Genomic DNA, 16,918 nt, shown 5'->3' with positions numbered 1-16,918 from the left:
CTGAACATATATATACCCTCAGCCCCCCAAACTAACTTTAAAAAAATTTTCCTGCTTATAAAACACATGTTCAATGAAAAACATTGGGGGGTTATGTGGAATAGGATCAACCTTACACCGAGTTGGTCCCAGAAATCAGAAACAGAATGAAGGAAATAGTTTTTGACTCAAAACACAAGAATTCTCTAACAATTTATAGCCATTTGATAACAGAATGGGCGTCCTCATGAGCTGATGGTTTCCTCATCATTGAAGGGCCCAAATGGTTACAGTGACACTTCTCAGAGATGTTTACATAAAGAATCCATTTGGATTTAAATCCCAAGTCTATTTCTTTCTGTGTAGCTAACGATAAATTACATGAACTTTAAAAAAATCTCAACATTCTATCATATAAATCAAGAGACTAAAATAAAGTTGTTACAGAGTTAGAATGAGTTAAAGTACATAAAACATCTTTCACACAGACTCAACAACTGTTAGTTTCCTTTTTAGAAATTACTATCCTTTTAAAGGAAATGTGTATATATACACAATGAATATTAGACATAAAAAATAACAAAATTATGGCAGTTGATGGTAAGTAGATGGAACTGGAGACTATTGTGCTAAGTTAAAAAAAAAAAAAAAAAACAGACCAAAAAGTCAGAAGGTAAATATTTTCTCTGATATGAGAAGCTAGTCTGAAATAAGCAGAGGGGTGAGGATTCCCATTAAAAAAAAAAAAATCCCTGGACTAAATGAAGGGGGGGACTGAAGGGAAGGGAAGAAGGATAGGGGAAGAACAGTGGAATGAATCTGACCTAACTTTCCTATGTACATACATGAATATACCATTAAGACTAAGACATTAAATTTAAAAAATCTCTAATAGCAGAAAGATAAAGTAAAGTGGAGGGAAGGGAGGAAAAGGGGAAGTACCGGGGAATAAATTAGAGCAAATAATATTCCATGTTTTTATAATTATGTCAAAATGAATCCTAATGTTATGTATAACTAAAGAGAATCAATAAATAGAAAAAAATGGAAATTGCTATTCTTTGTTCTGCTTGGGAACAGGGTTAGGATTAGATAATTTCTACAGTTATTTTTCATTTCTGAGGTTCTATTAATTAAGACTGCAGCAGACTTCTTAGCATTTCATAAATGATCCCATTAACTCTTCAAAAAATAATTATTTGCTGAGTTAATGAGGTATAATTCAACAATCACAGGCCAGTGGTAGTAATTAATAAATGTGTTTAGATTTCTACCAGATTATTATAATCTACAGAAGAATGTATTTACTAATAGCAGTAATTCAAGAGGAGGAACTCTGAACTGAAGTACAAAGGAGCAAACAACTGGCTAATTATCCTATGCCTGAGGGCATTCATTGTTTAGCTACTTTTATTAAAAAAAAAAATCTCAGACCTGATTTTACAAGGATACACTCATAAGAAAAATGTCAGATATGTACCCCTAAATACTTTATATTCAAAGTTAGTTTGAGGGCTGGGGCTATGACCCAGTGGTAGCACACTTGCCTGGCACGTGTGAGGCACTGGGTTTGATTCTCAACACCACATATAAATAAATAAAGGTCAATCAACAACTAAAAATTTTAAAAACCCCCAAGGTTAGCTTGACAATGCAAATGTACTAAAGCTTTCAGAATCTGAGAAAGACTGCTTTTTATGCATGTTATTATCTTAACACTGAAAGGGTATTATCTTTTGAAAAAAACGGTAACTGTTTTACAATGAAGAAAATAAAAATAACTTTTTATCTGAAAACAAAGCAAAAACATTTTGCCAATAGTAAAGATCCATCTAAAGATTTAAAATAAACTAATACACGGAGAAGGAAGTATGCATTTACCTTACGGCCCACATATACAGGAATGCCAATAATCATTGCTGGGATAGCAATGCCAGCTATTAAAGCAATTCCTACAGGAGCACCAACAAGGGTTCCCAGCTGCCACAAGATTTTCTTCTTTCGACTCCAGGGTTTTTTCCCCCAAAAAGTACATCCTGATGGACTAGTGGGAAAAATTGTAATGTAAATAACTACTGCAAAATATCACAGCAAATTACTATTAACACATTAAAGCAATGACTATATTAGGAAACTTCTCATATTTATTTTCCTCCTTTCTTTGAATTCTGATCTTTCATATAAAAGCCAAAAAAAAAAAAAAATTAAGGGAAGATTCACCATAAAATACATTAGCAGGATGTTGAAAAACAGATTTAAAATTTATTCATAGTCCTCTATAACCCTCAAAACTTTAATTTTTTAAGACTAAATTAACACAAACAATTTATCCTACTTGAGGCATATAATTATCTGATTATAGTTTGTGGCCTAAATGAGGAAATTCGTATATGAGAAAATTAGAAAGCAATATTTATGATCTAGTATAATGACAAACATGGTATTAAATACTAACATTCTAGTTCAATAAAAAACAAAACAAAAAGAAATAAAATCTCCCTTTCCTATTTTGGACTAGTTATTAATTCCAAACAGCTAGTATAAATTGGGCATGGTGGCACATGCTCATAATCCCAGCACTCAGGGGACTGAGATGGGAGGATCACTTAAATTCAGGAATGCTTGACTAGCCTGGACAAGATATTGAGACTCCTGCAGCATGTTTCAAAACAAACAAAAATATAAAACTCATAAATAACTAGCATAATATTTGATACCCTCTAAATTTATATAACTAGAAGAAACCCACCCCTTTAAATATCTTATAAATCCCATGTTTAAAAATGTTTAGTATATTTTTAAAAAAAATTTGTCTTATAAAATCATATTTACAAATAAATAGCTCCCTCTAAAAGCTTACCTTAGATAATGTAAATCAGAGATTTCTTTCATACACAACCAACAAAACTCACAACCACAGACAGCACATGTCATGTGATTACAGCTCCCATCATTCATCTTTATTATATAAGCAGCACAACGTGGACATGGCTTTATATCATCAGCTATTAGGAACACAGAGATACCTGTTAAGTATATAAAACTGGTCTAAAAATAATTTCTAGTACATTATCATTTGTAGGTCTACCAAAAAAAAAATCTTAGCATTTGTTAACTGATACCTTAATGCTGTCTACAAAGCATCTTTCTTCCCTTTTGAGAGGGAACATATCTTTCATGAAAATTTCAAGTTGTAAACATTTTTCAAACATAGTAGTCAAACAATGAGAATAAAAAAAAAGAAGAATCAAGGACAGCATTAGACAAGCTGCAAACTACATGAAGTTTGTCTTGTCTAGATACCATAGCTGTCTACTGAATGGTACTTCTTGTTCTAAAACTTCTTTAAACAACTCCACTTAACTCAAATGTAGATAGTCTTATGCTATTCCTATAGTAAATAAATGCTAATAGGAAGTGACAACTATTAATAATAGGCACTATATCCTAAGTACTGGGAATTCACTTCTAATAACATCAACTGCAAACACTATAAAAATGATAGCATCTTTAGAAAAGCAGGGTTTCCCTTGTACCACATACAAAAGATAGACAGACCACGCAAAGAATCAATAACCAAAATAAAAGGGAAGAGATAAGAGATAAAGTTATGGTTATAAACACTAAATACCCTGGGAAAATATCAGTACAAAAGCAACCATTGTTAATAATGCTCATGACTTTTTTGAGTTATCTTTGTCCTTTTTATTCATTTACAAATGTTGGTATATGCTCCTACTATAGAAATATGATTATAACTGATAGTAGTACCAATTTAAAATCAAGTGGTATATAACTTCAGGAATCAAGGACAGAATAAGAGTAATCTTAAATGCTACAACTATTTTAACCTTTTGCAGCTATTTAAATAGCAACCTGTAATTATTTTACTTTTACTATTGGCCAGTTACATTTTCTAGATAACATATATGCATATTAAATACATACATTAATATATATATAAATTCACACATACATAACACCCAGTTTAGAAAAGATATTTATTTATAGGGTTAACCACTAAATTTAAGTATTTGTTCCAATTTCTTATATTATAAATATTAAGCTATATTCTAGGGCTGGAGATGTGGCTCAGCGGTAGCGCGCTCGCCTGGCATGCGTGCGGCCCGGGTTCGATCCTCAGCACCACATACCAACAAAGATGTTGTGTCCGCCAAGAACTAAAAAATAAATATTAAAAAAAAAAAACAAAATTCTCTCTCTCTCTCTCTCTCTCTCTCTCTCTGTCTCTCCTCTCTCACTCTCTCTTTAAAAAAAAAAAAAAAAAAAAAAAGCTATATTCTATTTTCCTTTCTACAAATTTCATGGTCAAATTTTACCTGTGCTTTATCAGAGAATTCAGGGTTCCTTAGTGTTTCTTCTAGGGCAAAATTGTTTTTTAACTTAAGAACTCGTCAATGTTCATAATTAGTATTTTAATGATTCAAGCAATTTTGAGCAAACTAATAACTCTATGTAGCCAGATCAAGACAAGTGAAAATTACTAGAATATAAAAATTAAAAATATCCATAAGTTATAATCCAGAGAACATAAAACCTACATTAAAAATGTATAAACACTGGGGCACAAAAGAAAAAAACTGGCTTTTATACCTCATTCAATATTTAGTATATCAAAGAAAAGAAAGGCTAATCCTATCTGTTTAAGTGGCATATTAATTGATAGGCTTTCTTATACCAGAGAATACTCAATAGTAGATATCTCAATTAAAGGTGGGAATAAAGAGACTCAAATTTTGGCTCTAATCCATGCAACCTTTGGAACAAACTGAAAGTTATCAAAGGTAACATTTCTTTTTCTTTTTTTTTATTGGTTGTTCAAAACATTACAAAGCTATTGACATATCATATTTCATACATTAGATTCAAGTGGGTTAAGAACTCCCAATTTTACCCCGTATACAGGTAACATTTCTTTATTCTTATAGTTCCCAAACAACAAAACCCAGCCTTTTAATATGCTAAAGTTAGAGAATTAACATCATAAGTCATGTGTTTTTGGTATATCTGTTCTCACATTTTCATTTTCTATACATATTTATGAAAAGCTGTTTTGTTTCCTCAAACCAAAAAATTCAAACAAGAATTTACTGTTCACATTATATACTGGTATGTTCTTTTCAAAATGGTCTCATAATGCAAAAATCCTAAATGAAATTGTATTACTGATTAGATGGGTCAACTGAGTCTCCATTCCACAAGCATTAAGCCACAGTTGAATGATATTAGGAGAAAAAAAGTTTCCCATACCTTTTAAAAGTGTTTGGTAAGACTTCCATCTTTTTTGACTATTATATTTATTTTTACTATTAAAATATAGGCCACTGTCCTATTAAGAAAAAACACTACAAAACACTATGTTCTCAAATGTTTTCAGAGGTTATGTCTTAGAATGGTAGTAGTATGGAATAGAGGTGGGGGTGGGAGTTATATTTTTATAAAGAGGAAAATAAATAGCAAAAATAAAAAAAATTAGTAGTTCATTGAAAATACAACTCCAAGCATATGAACCTCCAATAGCTATAAGGAAAAGTCTCACAGACTTTTCATAATAGACTTCATCTGTCAGAGTTTAAAGACAAATATAAACATTATAAATTATTTAATGAACCTTGTGATTAAGCACATATTTATTTTCAGTGATTGATTAGAAATAACTAACCAATAAATTATTATACCAATCATACAAATTTTTCACTGTATCATGATGGCAAGAAACAAAGAATACCATGATATCTAGGGTAAAAGTAATTTTAAAAAACTAGTTTATATAGTAACTCCATTTCCTTTTTCTCTTTCCACAGGTCTATGAGAAGCTAACTAGGGCTTTTTAAAAAAAAAAATAGATTAAATCAAAAGAAATGATCACACACACATTTGTTTCAAGAGCTTTGATTTTTAAGTAGTATATGTAAAAGTAGTATTTTTAAGTAGTATATGTAAAAATGCATGTACTTTAAATTTTCAGAACTATAATTTTAAACATGGAATAAGTTCCAAATGAAGTTTATTTTTTTAATAATCATATTGAGAGGTGATATTTATTCCAACAATGCTACTATTTGGCTCAAATCATTGGGAGGTTTTCTTTCAAAATTGTCTTCACAGTTACTTTATATACTTTACATATAAAAAAATCATTCTTGTTATCATACAGTCACATCTTACTTTTGACAAGCCCTAAACCAGTATCTATGATTCAACTCTGTATGATACCGTTATCTTAGGGTTAGCTCTGAAGGAACTTTTGATTTTTCCCTGATACCATATTGTCAAATCAAACTGACATTAAATTAGCAAAATCTAAAAAGTTTATGCCAGTAAGCCATTCTGAGCTAGCACTGCTGAAATAAACATAAACTCTCTACTGGTTACTACTCTGAGGAAGACCAATCCTTGTTTGCATAATTAATTCATAATGTTTTTTAAAAATATAACAAAAGTTATTGCCATGTTATCTTTTATGTAACGATGGCCCAGATATGCTCAAATCTTTAGCAGGTGACTATGGTTTCTGTTTCCCTATCTCATATACTCAGAGCCAGGGAATATTTGGACACTGTGAACATAAGCATTGTTATTATCTTTACTTTAAAAGATGAAATAAATAACTTGCTCAAGGTCAAAGAGAAAGTGGAGAATCTTGAGATCTAAATCCAGGCAGTCTGATTCTAGACTCCATTCACTCTTGCTCTACATGACTGTGTCTTATGATCAAAAAACAAATAAATACCTACTCCTGCTTAGTTAGAGGAGAGGGAGATTATTTCCAAGTGAACAGGACAATAACATCTTCCTTTGGGGATAGTTTAGGTATATTCAGGCCCCAATTGCTTCTGGACCCAATTTGTAGATATCTATAAATTATAACTAGTACTTTTGAGTTGCACCCTAAATCTTTAGGAGAGGAAACAAGTCAGTAAGCAAACAAGAATGAAAATCCGTGCACATTAAATAAAGTATTAAATGTTTAATGTTCCATGTTAAAAGTTTAAATGAGACCTTTTTTTCCTAGTAGCACAAAGTACATGACAATCTTCATATACAACTGGTAGGAATGTACATTGTTTTCTTAATTAATTCCTGTATTTTCCATGTTTTTCCTCTATTACAACTAATTAGAAAAACATTTTTCTAAAACAGATTGGAATTCCAATAAACAATGAAAATTTTGTCAACTGGAAATATTAAACTTTTTGAATATTTACTCCAAGAATATTAAGATGCTCAGGGGTTTTTTGTTGTTGTTGTTGTTGTTTTAGTATCTGAGATAAATACATTGCTCATATGTAAATCCCTGGGTAGTTTTTAAATTCCTGGCCAAAGACACCTTAAAATTCTTAATATCCTCTTTATACCTGGGACTGAATGAGACAGCTAACTTACAATGCATTTCACCAAATATTAAATAGAACTGATTCCAAGAACAACATTTTAAATCTTTAATCTTGCGATATTTACATAATTAGAAATAATCTAAAGGTGATACATTCAAAGTTGTTATTTTATTGGAAATATAAAAATAATTTTTTTTTGTTTTCTTTTTTTTGTTTTGTTTTCTTTTTTAATAACAATCTTTTTGATCTCAGAGTCACTTTCTTCCACAGGAAAGGAGGAGTCCTTTTGGAACAGAAATGCACTTAAAACCTAAAACACTTTTAAAAAGTGAAGGGAGAACAAGTGTAACAGTAGCTATGATTACTTTTTATTAAAACGAGTAGGTATTCTTGTATATGTCAAGTATCTTATTAGAAAAAAAAAATCAAACATAAATACCTGCTGCTCCAGACTCTTGACTGTAACTAATGGATGAAGAACGTATAGTTCTCAAACGTAAACTCTGGGCTCTCTCCTGTCTAGCAGCATCACAGGTCTGGTTGGGGTGCCAAATCTGTTTACAGTGGTAGCAAAATTCTGTTCCACAGCCTTCTCGCCCACAAGTTAATTTTGGACAGCTGGCACATCCAAATGCTATCACAGCATAACTTGAAAGAACAAGAAATACAATTTAAAATATGACATAAAACAAGAACTAGGAAGTAAAAAAAACCTATCCAAATAAAATGTTATTCCTGAAACAATTTTCCATTTATGTGTTTGCAAACAGCTATAACTCTAATACCATCTATCTCACCAATATAAAAATGAAAGAAAAGGGGGCTGAGGTTGTGGCTCAGTGGTAGAGCCCTTGCCTAGCACATGTGAGGCTCTAGGTTCAATTCTCAACACTTCATATAAATAAATAAAACAAAGGTCTATTGACTACTAAAAAATGTTAAAAGAATTTAAAAAAAATGAAAAAAGGATGAGTAGATCATAAATGAACACAGTTTAAAAACATTTTAAAAATTCAATCTTAACTTTTTAAACTTTTCATTGTGATATAGGATATCAAGTTATATTTAGCCTAATCCCAATTCTATTTTTAAAATCTGTACTAAATCAGTATTGTATGTTCACAGAAAAGACTTAGAAAGAAATACACCAAAAATTTTATGGCATACTGTGCCAATTTATAAATTGTTATCTTGTAATTTATGCATAAAGTCTCACTTTTTTTTTCTGTGCTATGGTAAAAATTAGTCGGTACCAATCTCCTTCCAAAAAGCACATAAACCAGAATTTTTCAATCAAGAAGTAATTTGGATAGTTTTGCTTCAGAGAAAAGGAAAAACTGAGAACAACAGATTTGTGTATAGCACTAATATCTATTCTCTGAATAAATATGTTTGGCACTTTAAAATCTTGACTTAATTTCTGAGCATTTATCCCAGAATAATGGAAGATTTTGTCCATGAATATCCAATAGTTGCTTTATTCATAATAGTCAAAAACTATGAAGAGTTCAAATATCCTTCAACAAGTAAATGGTGCATATATGTACACCATGGAACATTACTTAACAAGAGAGAAACTAATACAGGTAACAACTTGGATGAATCTCTGGGGAACTATACTGACTGAAAAAAAGTAAATTTAAAAAGTTACAAACCACATGCTTCTATTTATACATTTTTAAAAATATATATTTATTTTATAGTTATAGGTGGATACAATATCTTTATTTTTTGTTTTTATGTGGTGCTGAGGATCAAACCCAGTGCCTCATGCATGCTAGGAGAGTGCTCTATCTCTAAGCCACAACTCCAGCCCCTATTTATACATTTTTAAAATGGCAAAATTTTAGAAATGAAAAATTGTTAGTGACTGCCAGGGAAAAGAGTTATTAAGTGGGAAGGAGGGAGGTGGATATTGTTATGAAACATGAGCAATGAGGGATCCTTGTGATGGAACTGCAGTAACCTTGACTATGTTGGCAGACTCACAAATCTACACATGATATTGAAATTTGGTAAAATATCAGTTATAATCATTATTTAAATTTTATTTTCAGGGCTGGGGATGTGGCTCAAGCGGTAGCGCGCTCGCCTGGCATGCGTGCGGCCCGGGTTCGATCCTCAGCACCACATACCAACAAAGATGTTGTGTCCGCCGAGAACTAAAAAATAAATATTAAAAAAAAAAAAAAAAAAAAAATTCTCTCTCTCTCTCTCTCTCTCTCTCTCTCTCTCTCTCCCACTCTCTCTTAAAAAAAATAAATAAATAAATTTTATTTTCAGTACTTTACCCTTTAAACTGAAGATTAAATTCTATTTAACTAAATGCACATGCACACAATTTTTATGCCTAAGTAAAACCAGGGAAAGTGAGTAAAATAAGATTGTATCTTTGCCAACATCCTCATTTATCTTAAGTGATGATTATATTCTAATAATGTTCTGCTTTACCAAATGGTTTCGTAGGGGGACAAGTAGTGGGAAGTGTACAAAGGATCTCTGTATATTATTTCTTAAAATGTGCATCTACAATTATCTCAATGAAACTTTCAATTAAGAAATTTTGGCAATGATACAAATGTATGAATTGCCAAGATCATTGTAATGTCATGTGTAGCTAATAAAAAAAATAAAATTAAAAAAAAAATTGGGGGCTGGGAGTGTAGCTTAGCAGAAGGCTTGCCTAGCATCTGTGAAGCCCTGGGTTCAATCTTCAGTTTAAAGGGTAAAGTACTGAAAATAAAATTTAAATAATAATTATAACTGAGATTTTACCAAATTTCAAGATTATAAGATTCTGCAAGATTTGAAGAAGCAGCAAGTTCTTCTATTTTTGGACCTATTACTCCCTTAAGTACCTTACCCTTTAAACTACGTCTTAAATTCTATTTTACTTCCGATAGATGAATTCTCTCACTATCGTCATCACAGATAAGTTCAAACACATGGATTAAACACAATTCAATCAACAAGCATGATTTGGCAAAGCTTCATTTCCTTCAGCTTTAAGACAGCTTAATCACTGTACTTACAGTAAAAAAGACTGTACACTTAACTTTCTATTAATTATGAATCTATAGTATCTATGACAAAGTAAAATATTTATATAAAATAGTAAATTGAATGGAAAAGAAATGCCATTGTTTTCTAACTCTCTTCTCTAATCTACTTTTTATTGAAGGAAGGAGAGATCTGTCTTAATACAGGAGACAAAGCTAAACTCAATTATTTTTTTCAACTCAGTCACAATTTACAAAGCCAGAAGAGAGATGTAGGATAGCTGGTACAAATTCAACTTCCCACACTATTATCTAAATGTCTTAATGTTAGGGATATATAATCAAACTGGTTCACTCAACAATTTTTCATAGAGCATGAGGTTTACCTATGGTTACAAAGAAAAAATAAATACTTTTTTCCCTCCTTAAGGGGCTGGCTCACAGACATTTAAATTAATTTCATTCTAGAATAATAAATGTCCTGTACATTCAAAGGTCTCCAGAAAAGAAAGAGGTACTCACATAAGATGACAGGAATCATGTAGTCGCTGGCAGGGTTTTAGTCAATTGAAACAGGCAATGATAGAAACTAAAAACACCATTTTTTGCTTTCTGACTAGACAACATACAAATGAGGCCTCCTAAACAACAGAAGGTAATTGAGTACTTTTATCCAACACAGATTCTATGCTTCCTCTCCTCTTATATTTCCTTCATCCCAGTTCTTCTCCATAGCCACTGACCAAATTTTTTTCTTTGAAATCTGTGAGGACTGGTATGTTCTACAAGAAGACCAGAAAGCTTCACTCTAGTTAAATCACAGTACTCAGCTTTCTCGGTCCTTTGTGGATAAAGCTCTAAACCTCTTCTCAAGAGGGGTTTGTTAGAAATACCATCCTTTAAACAAGTTTAAAGGGAAGCCTGGCCCTCAGAAGAGCAGAAATAATATTGGGCCAGAAACCTCAAGAGATATCAAATAGAAACCAGGTCAACGTTCTTTTCTACTCTGAGGCAAAGACAGCATTTCTTAAAGTGTGTTAAACAACTTGTTTAAATAAAATTAAAGACAGATACAAAAAATAGCCATATTGATAAATATCAAATGCAAAAGGGAAAATTTATAATTTCACATCTGACATTTCTAAAAGACAAAAAATAAAAAAAAACTTTTCAAGCGTGTTGAATAATGAGGGGTTAAATGCCACATTATACACCTGTGGTCCTGATGCTCTGGTGAAGCATTTGTATAAATGACCACCAAATATTCAGATATTTACCTGTATTCCTTACTCTAGATTTAAATGATAAATGGAATTTTAATCTTTTAAAGTCCCTCTGTGGGTTCCAAAGGTTTTAATACGCTCCAAAAAGGCAAGGACTTTTGTCTTTTATCCATTATTAAACCTCCAGTACCTGGCACATCGGTCCATTAAACTTTTGACTAACTGATTTAAAAAAAATAAGAACAGAGTCCTGAGTTCAGTGGTAGAGTCCTTGCCTAGCAAGCACAAGGATCTGGGTTCAATCCCTGGCATTGCCAAAAAACAAAACACTTAGGAAATGAAGGTAAAGAATAACAAAAGTTATGAGAAGCTTATTGTGTACTAGGAATTTTGCTACTAATAGCTTTAAAGATGGAGCTCAACCCTTGTAACATGATGGGATAGGGATTCAAAATCAGATTTCTACATGCTCATGATAAAACTAACTTTAATCAGGACTCATGTACATTTTGTTTTCAAAGTACACATTCAAGTTTTATGCTACTGGGTGAGGTTTTCCATATAACACCAACAAAAAGTCTGAAACATCATCAAGCATATAAAATATACTCTTGAGCTGGGGCTAGGGCTCAGTGGCAGAGTGCTTGCCTTGCACACATGAGGCCTTGAGTTCGATCCTTAGCACCACATAAAAATAAATAAAGACATGCTGTCCATCTACAACTACAAAAAAATGTTAAAAATATGCTCTTCACCTAGAGAGCCAGCATAAACCAAAATATATTTAAAAATTAATCTCTGACATATTTTCTCTGTCCTTTGTGAATAAAGTACTGACAACTGGCTATACAAAATTACTATATAGTCAAATTAATGAAGGATAATTCTTTATTAAACGTACATATCCAATGGTTGTTTTCATAACTGAAGTTTCTATTACTTATATTTTATACTTAACATTTATCTTCTTCAAGTATTTAAAATACTAAGCCATTTTAAACAATGAAGTCTTAATGAGAAAAAATGTCCAAAAACATCCAAAAGTGTCCATTTTGAAAAAATTTAAATGTTACTAATAAATATTATCATATGAAATCTTTATGACTTTTGTCATTTAAAATTATAAAATATAGAAATATAGGTTAAATACAATTTGAAAATTGACTATATAACAAGCTTTTAAAAATAGGTTTGAATCGCTTCTTGGCCTTTTGGCTAAGATCAAGTGTAGTATCTGTTCTTATCAGTTTAAAAATAGGTTTGAGGGGTTGGAATTGTGGCTCAGTGATAGAGCACAGGTGAGGCACTGGGTTCGATCCTCAGCACCACATAAAAATAAATAAATAAAGATATTGTGTCCATTTACAACTAAAAAATATTTTTTAAAAATGGGTTTGATTCAGAGAAGAGTCCTCAAGTTATAAGGCTCACATTCCAGCCTTGCCTGAGACTATACCCAAATAAACTGGAAACTACAGGTTTTCATAAACTGTTATTATAATGTATACTGTACTAATGTATGCTAAACCTCACTATTGGTAGTTTTTACTATTCTTAAAGAGCATATGACTATTTTCTCCTGGTTCTAACAACTAAACATAATAAACACATTATATAAATAGAGACTATTGTTAACATAATAATAAAATATACTAAAAAATATTTTATTTTAAATGTGGGGAAAATGTTTGTAATTCAAAAACTTGAGGCAAATGAAGCATTTTATAAACCCTATATGTAGAACACATCATTCTGTAGCATAGTTGAAGTATTTTCAAAAGGTTATTAATTGATGATCACAAAGAACCTGGTCCTTTCATCTGTTATTCCAAAATAAAAATTCTCAAATGGTGGGGAAATTTTCAGTTTTGCATACCACTAAATCCTGTTCTCTTCCATCTTACTCTTTTCTTCCAAAATGCTTTCACGTGAAAATATAACACAGTGACAACATGATAGGATTCCTGCCTTTAGTACCTAACATTGTGCCTAACCTGGCATGTGCTGAACATACTTGTTGAATCAATGAATTTTTGGACATGTTAAGATTGTTCTTTTCAGTAACAGTCAACAAATTCTTTTATCCCCACAGGAAAAAAATGATGTAACTTAAGAAAAGTCAAACAATATCTTCTTACCCACAGTCTGGAGCTGGACACCACCTACAATCAGGATCTGCTACAAGCCACCGTCTAAGCATAAATTCTTCATATTTTTCCATCAAGACATCATCACTTAATATCAAACGAATGTCATGGGGATTAAACCGTTCAGTACATTCTGGGCAACTGATATTAACTCTACTTTCAGAAATTTCTATCCTTAGGTATTGTCGTAAGCAATCCACACAAGATCTATGATGACAAGTCATTATATCAGGAAATCTGTCTTTAGAATGCCGCAAAAGGCACAAAGGGCACTCTATAAAGTCTCCAATTTGTTTGCTGATAGAAGTTAATCCATTGTCAGAAGAGGTATTTGTAGAGAAAATGGAGTTCTTATCAGTACACATTTCAGAATGTATACTTTCAATACTTGCAATTCCATCCACCCCGCCATTTAGCTCCCTTGATTTACGTTTGTTATCCTTTTTCCTCCGAAACAAAGAGCCTATTGAAATTCTTCGTTTTTTGGGTGCCTTTTTGACAGAAGGCAAGCTCACAGATGAAGCAGAAGACTGAAGATCTCGATCTGAACCCATTTGCCGGTGTAAACTCATGTCTAAAATGCTCATTAGAATTGTGTTGGGGTCAGTGTTTATACACAGCCCTTCATTATATTTACAGATAAAACCTATTTCTTGTTCTTGCATTCAGACTAAGTCATGATGTAAAAAAATCCTACTTGGTTCCTGAACAGAATTCTTGAAGAAGTTTGATTTACCGAAGACTGTTATCATAGATGTCCTGAAAAGCAAACAAAAACCAAGATCACTTAATTGTATTTTTAGTCTGCATGCTTTTGTAAACTTATAAACTCTAAGAAATACTAAATGAGTGTATTCTTCAGCCATTAGTTTTACATAAGGCCAACTTATTAAACAGTATAATAAAAGAATATAAAATTAATGCTGAAATAGATACGAAGACATTCTTTAATCTTAAAAGATTCTCTACATTTGAACTAACCTAATCATTCTTAAAATCTTACATAAACTTCTGATCATTATCATACTGAACTTAATGACTATTCACTGCCTTTTTGAGTTTTTATTTTTAATCGTCAATAAATGTATGCAAATACAAATGGCTAAGAACTAACTTACACAATCTGGAAGAAAAATACTGTAGGGGAGGGGCTCTTACAGTGCCAGAAAAATTACTTATTATAAAAAGTTACAGTAATTACCATGGGGTGCTATGTCACAAAGATAAGATACAAACCAATAAAACAGAATATAGTCTTAAAAGTCCCATATATCGGGCACTTGATTTATGACAAAGGTGAATGACATTGCTGAGCACTAAGAATGAATGGTCTTTAAACAAACAAACAAACAAAAGTACCATGTCTATAAATTATTCATCTGAGGAAAAAAACTTGACCTATGGTTCACCTCGTGTAAAAATCAATTCCAAATGGTTCACAGATCTAAATGTGAAAAGTAAAACTAAGAAGCTTCTAGAAGACAAGAGAATATTTCAATGAAAGATTTCGTTAAAAGTATAGAAGTGCTAAGACAATCCAACAGAAAAAGGGGCAGTGGACTTAACAGGCACTTCAAAAAGGGATATAAAAAATGCTCAATACCATTAATTATCAAGTAATAAAACATTAAAGCTACATTGAGAGACCACTACACACCCAGACTAATATTTCCAAGTATGGACAAGGATCTGGAAGAACAGGAACTTTCTTCAGGAGGTGTAAAAAGGTGCACCTACTTTGGAAACTGTTTGGCAGTATCTACCAAACTTGAACATATAATACTCTTATTATAACAGCAATTTTACTCCTAGAAATGAGTACACAAATTAATGCATCAAAAGATATACATAACAATTATCATAGTATTAATTATCATAGTTAAAACACTGGAAATAACCCACATTTCCATCAACAGAATAAATAAATTGTGGTATAACCATACTCAACCATAAAGCAATGAAAATCCTGTTACATATAAAACAAGAAAGAATCCCACCCAAAAGAATATGTGTGATATGAGTGTACCTTCATACACTGCTGGTGGGAATGCAAATTGGCAAAATCATTATGGAAAGCAGTATAGACATTTCTCCGAAAACTTGGAATTTGACCCAGCTGTTCCACTCCTCAGTTTATACCCAAAGGACTTAAAATCAGCATATTACAGTGATGCAGCCATATCAATGTTTATAGCAGCTCAACTCACGATAGCTGAACTATGGAATCAACCTAGGTGCCCTTCAACAGATGAATGGATAAAGAAAATGTGTGCGAGCGCGCGCGCGTGTGTGTGTGTGTGTGTGTGTGTGTGTGTGTTATGGAATATTACCCAATCTTAAAGAAAAATGAAATTATGGCATTTGCCAGTAAATGGATGGTGTTATGGTTTGGGTGTGAGGTATCTTCCAAAAGCTCACATGAGAGACAACACAAGACAGTTCAAAGGAGAAAGGACTGGGTTGTGAGAGTCTTAACCCAATCAGTGAATTAATCCCCTGATAGAGATTAACTGAGTGATAAATAAAGTGGTAGGGTGTGGCTAGAGGAGGTGGGAATTAGGGCATGTCTTTGGTGTATATATTTGTATCTGGAAAATGAAGTGTCTGTGTGTGTGTGTGTGTGTGTGTGTGTGTGTGTGTGTGTCTGCTTTCTGATCAACATGTGAACTGTTTCCTTCTGCCAACTCTTTTGCCAAGATGTCCTGCCTCATCTAGAGCCCTAAGGAATGAAGCCGGCCTTCTATGGACTAAGACCTCTGAAACCATGAGCCCTCAAACTTTTCCTCCTCTACAATTGTTGTGGTTGGGTCTTTAAATCACAGCAACAAAAAAGCTGAATAAAACAGATGGAGGTGGAAAATATCATGCTAAGCAAAATAAGCAATCCCCAAAAGCCAAAGGCCAAAGGTTTACTCTGATATGCGGATGCTAATTCACAATAAGGGGTGGGGGGACTAGGGAAGAATAGTGTTTAGGTAGAAGGGAGTGAAGAGAGGCGAGGCCATCGGGGAGTCGGAAGGATAGTAGAATGAACCAGACATTATTACCCTATGTACAAACATAACTAAATATCATGGGTGGGATTCTCCACCATGTACAACCAAAAGAATGAGAAATTATATTCCATTTATGTGTGATGTATCAAAGTGCATTCTACTGTCATGTATAACTAATTAAAACAAAAAAAAGTGCTGTATTAATTCTATTCATAT

General features: G+C 32.3%; 1 protein-coding gene and 1 pseudogene across 2 annotated transcripts in view; one reads left to right on the top strand and one right to left on the bottom strand.

Annotated features, from left to right (window-relative positions):
* Window positions 1–16,918, bottom strand: part of Rnf19a (ring finger protein 19A, RBR E3 ubiquitin protein ligase) — a 45,479-nt gene that overhangs the window by 8,235 nt on the left and 20,326 nt on the right. For both annotated transcript variants that reach the window (XM_077800579.1, XM_026384916.2), the window contains 4 exons: window positions 13,698–14,465; window positions 7,777–7,985; window positions 2,840–2,984; window positions 1,861–2,023 (listed from right to left, as the gene is read on the bottom strand). In XM_077800579.1, the coding sequence (XP_077656705.1) occupies window positions 1,861–2,023; window positions 2,840–2,984; window positions 7,777–7,985; window positions 13,698–14,371 (1,191 nt within the window). In that variant the 5' untranslated portion in view covers window positions 14,372–14,465. The remainder of the gene's footprint in view (window positions 1–1,860; window positions 2,024–2,839; window positions 2,985–7,776; window positions 7,986–13,697; window positions 14,466–16,918) is intronic.
* On the top strand, window positions 12,755–13,019 carry LOC113180277 (U2 spliceosomal RNA; annotated as a pseudogene).

The sequence above is a fragment of the Urocitellus parryii genome, chromosome 7 (genome assembly GCF_045843805.1).
Source record: "Urocitellus parryii isolate mUroPar1 chromosome 7, mUroPar1.hap1, whole genome shotgun sequence".
NCBI classification, from domain to species: domain Eukaryota; kingdom Metazoa; phylum Chordata; class Mammalia; order Rodentia; family Sciuridae; genus Urocitellus; species Urocitellus parryii.
This window is presented reverse-complemented; position numbering and strand designations above follow the sequence as displayed.